The sequence below is a fragment of the Bactrocera latifrons genome, unplaced genomic scaffold (genome assembly GCF_001853355.1).
Source record: "Bactrocera latifrons isolate USDA-ARS-PBARC rearing strain unplaced genomic scaffold, ASM185335v1 scaffold_171, whole genome shotgun sequence".
Taxonomy (NCBI): domain Eukaryota; kingdom Metazoa; phylum Arthropoda; class Insecta; order Diptera; family Tephritidae; genus Bactrocera; species Bactrocera latifrons.
This window is the reverse complement of record NW_017535197.1, coordinates 588924-594923: the sequence shown is the minus strand read 5'-3', so window position 1 is coordinate 594923 and position 6000 is coordinate 588924. Positions and strand designations below refer to the sequence as shown.

The 6000-nt window shown below is 38.8% G+C and overlaps 1 protein-coding gene across 1 annotated transcript; it reads left to right on the top strand.

The window, feature by feature from the left end:
• The first annotated feature begins 356 nt into the window (after positions 1-356).
• LOC108966909 (sphingomyelin phosphodiesterase 1) lies at positions 357-4604 on the top strand. Its single transcript, XM_018930056.1, has 6 exons — positions 357-525; positions 2208-3117; positions 3182-3719; positions 3782-3961; positions 4026-4175; positions 4302-4604. The coding sequence occupies exons 1-6, from the start codon at positions 414-416 to the stop codon at positions 4488-4490; spliced, it is 2079 nt and encodes a 692-aa protein (XP_018785601.1). The 5' UTR covers positions 357-413; the 3' UTR covers positions 4491-4604.
• The last annotated feature ends 1396 nt before the right edge of the window (positions 4605-6000 follow it).

The window sequence follows — 6000 nt, the reverse complement described above, 5'->3', positions numbered from 1 at the left end:
TATAGTACGTACTAATCGCTGATTAATAATAAAAAAATTTAATCGATCGTAATTCTAAAGACATTAAAGCGTCCAGCGGGAAAAACATTCAACTCAAAGCTAGCTTTTGATGCACATTATACTCGTATCGGTTTAGCTGACGAGATAAGGAAATTTATTTATTTTGCTAAAATTAAATATATTTCTACCGTATTCCAAATATTATAAAAKTGTTAACTTAGTAATTTTTCCATCAGGGTATATTGTTTCTGTGCATTGGATACTTAAGAATAAGCGTTTTTTACTGAATATTTATATGAACTCATAAAAGTTTCGAAGCACAAAGTTTGGTTAGAATTCAAGCATACTTGAGATATGTAAGTTAGTACTTTCTTGGTCGAGGTCCACACACAAACGTCGAAAAGAGCTCCAGAATGCGGTTTCTGTTATTACTTACTGGACTTTTGGCCCTTGGTAGTGCTTTTAATTTGACAGGTGTGCCATTAAGTTTTACCGAAGAYGATGCAGTGCTTTCATTGATATCAGGTGCGTGAAATTTTAATTTAATTTTTTTATTTAACTTTTTTATAAAGCCCAGTAAAAAGTTTAAATAATTTGCGATACAATTTAATTTGTGATTATTGAGCAAATTGTTCCTAATTACAACCGTAAATTTTGGCGCTACAATTTATAATATATTTAAAGGGTGATTCATTTAGAGGCTTCCTACTTTTTCAAAGAAAAAATACAGAAACTTCAAATCCAATGGGGAATATTTATTATCATTCGAAAGAACATTATTTGGCATTTATTTTTTGATGATTATCTTTTTCAAATATTGGCCGCGGCTACGTCTTAAATGGTCGATCTATTGAGTCCATTTTTCGTTGACTTCGACTGGTAAGCGAATGACACGTCTGTTGATTTGCTCCAAGGCCTAAATCGAGCGGGATTCTTCGCACAAACTTCGCACAGGAAAAAGTCTAACGGTGTGATATCACACGATCTTGGTGGCCAATCGACCGACTTAAAACGTGAAATTATCTGCTCACCGAAGTCTTCCCTCAATGATTGACACAAGGTGTGAGAAGTGGATCAATTTGAGGCATCAAATAGTTATCATGGCGCGATAACGGTAGCCATTGACGKTTACGTTCTCCCGGCATCTTTTTTRAAAAAATGTGGATCATTGATCCACCAGGCCTACAAACCAAACCAAACGAGCTGTTTTTTCTGGATGAAATGCCAGCTATTGATTCTCCTCAGTTTGCTTTTAGTCATAAATGCGGTAATTTTGCTTGTTTACATACCCATTGAGCCAGAAATGGGAGACGCCGCTAAGCAAAATTTGGCTCGAAAACGTCGGATCTTCTTGGAACTTTTCAAGAGCCMATTGAACGAAGTGATGTCGCTTCGGAAGATTGAACGACTTCTGTTCTTGAACAAGCTTTGTGCGTTTTCAATTCAAGATCTTAACGAAAAGTGCGTCAAGTCGTTTTCTACGTCAGTTCGAGTTGCTGCGACCGGTGCCGAAAGARCTCTCAATGGTCTTCGTGTACAAAGTGTACTGAATGTSGTCTATTCGATYGAATATTATCCAACTGTGAAACGCATTCTCTACAGAACGTGMATTTTCGTAATAWAGTTGAACGATTTGGAAACATTGTTCAGACGTAAGTCTCTCCATTATAAAATGCCAAACAATACTGAACCAAAAAATATGACACCTTGACACGACTCAGATGTGATCTGTCAAAAAACAAAAAAAAAAAAAAAGGCTACAAAAAACAGTACCTCCACATGGATACCCGTTATATTTACATGTATATTTTACTTATCTACCCATGAAACCGTTACTCAAACTATGCGTCTCTGAAGATACAAACTCTCTCCCATATATTGTTAGTGATAAAGTGCGCCCACAAGACCTTCCCTCTTATCTAACAAAGGTTTTATTTTAACACACAGTTAAATAAACATAAACAAGTAATAAAGTAAAATACAAAATATTCTTATCAACAGCGAATTATTGGTTCATATTTGCTCCTGCAGTGAAATGCGATTTATTGACCCCATAATTAAGCAAATAAATTTATTATTGCTACCAGGTCGTTTYCTTTTTATTATATGGAACCTAAAGTATAGGGGTCCAAGTTTTTGCGAACATACTACTACATACATACATATGTGTTATCGATACTTTATTGTACTTTGGTTTACATCCACAGATGAAATCGGCCGCAAATTCGCCAAAGAGCTTAAAGCTTACGTGAAAACTGGCGTCGAGTCGGAGGTGTTTCAACAGATCTCCAAGCAACTGGCCGCTACACATACACATAAAGAAATTTTCACACGTAATATCGCTGACTTGAGTGCCGCCGATCAATTTCTCGTATGCACGACTTGTCGCGCTACATTGTCGGTGTTAGGCGATATGTTTCGTGAACCCGACGGTGAGTTAAATGGTCCAAATGCAGATCTGGTTGCGAAGAAAGTAATGCTGGATGTTTGCAAACGCCTAAATTTACAAACTGCAGAAGTCTGTTCTGGACTATTCGACTTGAATTGGCCCACCTTGAACTATATCATACAGAATACTGTGGCKGAGACTCGCAGCTTATGTGGCATATTGCCAATCAGTATTTGTCAAGTGAAACAGAATGAATTCAATTTTACACTAACGATCGATGGAAATTCTGCTGGCGTTGATGGCYCGAAAAGCAATATACCCACGAAGAGTGATGCAGATTTGAAAATAGTGCAGTTGACCGATATACATTATGATCCTGAATATGAACCTGGTTCKTTAGCTGATTGTCCAGAGCCGATGTGCTGTCAGCGTAGCTCAGCAGCCGCTACGATTGAAACTAGTAAACAGGCCGGTTACTGGGGAGACTACCGTGATTGCGATACTCCGTTACATCTTATCGAGAATACATTCGAACACATTCGTGAGACGCACGAGCAGATCGATTATATTTATCATACCGGCGATATTGTACCGCATATATATTGGGCCACAACGAAGGATGGCAATAAGGATGCACTAACAAAAATAAATCAATTGATTGCGAAAAAGTTCGATGGTATACCCGTATACCCGAATGTAGTCAACCACGAATCGCATCCTTCGAATGTGTAAGAGATTTTATGAAGGKCATATTTAAAAACATATATTTTTAYGGATATTAYTTTTGCATAGGTTTGGCGCTATCGACGCTCCGGAAGAAATTAACGTCAAATGGCTTTACGAGCATCTCTGGTCGATTTGGTCTCATTGGTTGCCGACTGATGCCGAACAGACAGTACTTAAAGGCGGTTATTATACCGTTTCGCCCAAACAAGGCTTCCGTATAATATCAATAAACAGCAATGAATGTTATCTCTACAACTGGTGGGTCTATCTTAACGGTAGCATTGTGGTTGAGCAACTACAATGGTTGCACGATACTTTGCTCGCTGCCGAGAAGGCTGGTGAATATGTGCACGTATTGACCCATATACCATCGGGTGATGCGGACTGTTGGACAGTGTGGGCGCGCGAATTCAATCGCATTATAGAACGTTTCAACCACATAATTGGTGGTATCTTCTCAGGACATACGCACGTGGATGAGTTGAATGTGTATTACACGGAGAAAGGTCATGCAGTGGGTATATCATGGAATGGCGGCAGTTTAACGCCCTACTCTAACAAGAATCCAAACTATGTGGTATATGAGGTCGAACCAGAGAGTTTGGTATGTAGTTATACATTTTTGTCCAAAGGAATATCGTTGTATGTTCATATATCTCTTTATAGCAAGTAGTTGATTATGAAACATGGATTTTCGACTTGGAGAAAGCTAACGCACAAGGCTCCAGCGCCAAACCTGAGTGGGTTAAGGAATACAGCATCACTGAATTCACAAGTGATCTTAGTCCAGCTGGCTTAGATGCGCTATTGGATCAACTAGCTGAGAACCCAAAACTTCTAGAAAAGGTAAACCTAATAATTTTCTCTGGAATAATASACATTTTGGAACTCCTCATATATTTATTCTTAGTTTTGGCAATACAAACACACCTCGGCTAATCCACGTTTAGTTAATGGTTGCGATAATAAGTGTTTRTCTAAAACGCTATGTCGAATGGCAGTAACTGTTTTTGACCAGAAGACGCGCTGCAATGAATTAAAAGCGAAATTGGAGAGCAATGTGAGTATTTGAGGCACCCCGAAAATAATCAGATTTTTTTGTTATAATTCTTAAGATTTCCAAAAATCGTTATATCGCATGAACTTAAAGACACAAATTTATAATTTTTTATTGCATATTATAAAGCTACCTGAGGTTACCACTGAAAGCCCAACAACTGCCTCAAGCCCAACAACTGCATCAAGCCCTGGAACACCTACAACACAGGGCCCAATTACCACAGAGAAACCCGAGGGCGGCACAGCTGCCTCAATTTCTGGTGTGCATCTAATAACGATGGCAGTAAGTCTGCTTTTCGCCCGATTAATCTACTAAACTCCCTATACACCGGATTTATTATAAGATTTTAAGGTTAGAATCATTAAATATTTTGTAACACGCAGCTCATAGTCAATAAAAATAAATGCTAAACTGTGGTTAATACCGTTACATGAATTACTAATAAATAATTAGTTTAAACTGTGAAAATGAAAGTACAAGAGATAAAAGTAGAAGTATGGCCGACGCACTTCGATATACTGTACTCTCTTTTCACTCTATAACATCATCCAGTCCGAGCATATATATTTTCCCATAGTATTTAGTAGGAGCTTAGGGTCTTCACAAACAAATTATAATACGAATGACCGTTTTTCTACGTTCTGTTTCTATTTTCCCAGTTCATGTGTTAGCTGGTCTCCCGCGCACTTAAGGATTCCAGTCTAGCACTATTCTAGTAATGTCGTCATGTAATTTCTGCAAAATATAGTCGATACATTTCCTTTTACATCCACAACACCCGCATAATCTTTCACAGTCATCGATTGAGAAAAGATTACAGCAATTGTAAAACTATCCTCTGCCATGTTCCACGTCTCACAGCCATAAAAGGCCACAGAGTTTATGCTTGAAGCAGTTATTTGTAACCTTGTATACTCGGTTCGCTTTAAATAACAAAACACATCGAAATCTACGATAGGGGCACGAGTGATCTGTAGAACTGGCCTCACTTATGTCGCTGTACATGATTTTTGGGTGATGAGGGTTGTACTCTGTCAAATATAGTTTCACTTGAAGTCCAGGCATCACTAGCCATAACTGGTTTTCTTTTAGTTTTCTCTAGTTTGCAAAGCTGAATGGAGAAGTGTACAACGCCGATGACAACGATATCACYGTTCTGCTTTCTCCAGGTTGGACAAAGAAGCGAAGCAAATGGGTCGATGGCAAGACGAAAAATGRTCGTAGATAATTTCGTCTATCTTGGAACCAGCATTAACACAATTATACTGAGGAGGCAATTGAAAAATCCYCTCTCTATGAACAAAGACCAAACTCTTCACATCACACACCATCCCCGTTCTGYTATGCGGTGCAGAGGCATGGATGAAGACAACWTCTGAKGRGTCGGCCTTAGGAGTGTTCGAAAGRAAGGTTCTGCGGAAGATTTATGGTCCCTTGCGCATTGGCAATAAAGATGAGTTATACGAGATATATGACGGCATTGACAAAGTTCAGTGACAGCGATTACTCTGGCCAGTTTATGAAGTCCAAATGGATGAAAACATTACAGCTCTGAGAGTATTCGACGCAGGACCCTCAGTACATGGGAAGCAGAGGAAAAGGAAGACCTCCACTCGTACGCACGTTGGAAAGACCAGGTGGTGAAAGACTTGGCTACACTTGGAATCTCCAATTAGCGCCAAACAGCGAACAGAAAGAACTACTGGCAAGCTCTTGTAAACTCAATAAAAAAGAAGAAGGAACAATAGCTTAGCTATATAGCAGATAATGGAGAACTGGGAATCATAATAATTTGCTAAAACACTTCTAGTGAAAGATGCTAATA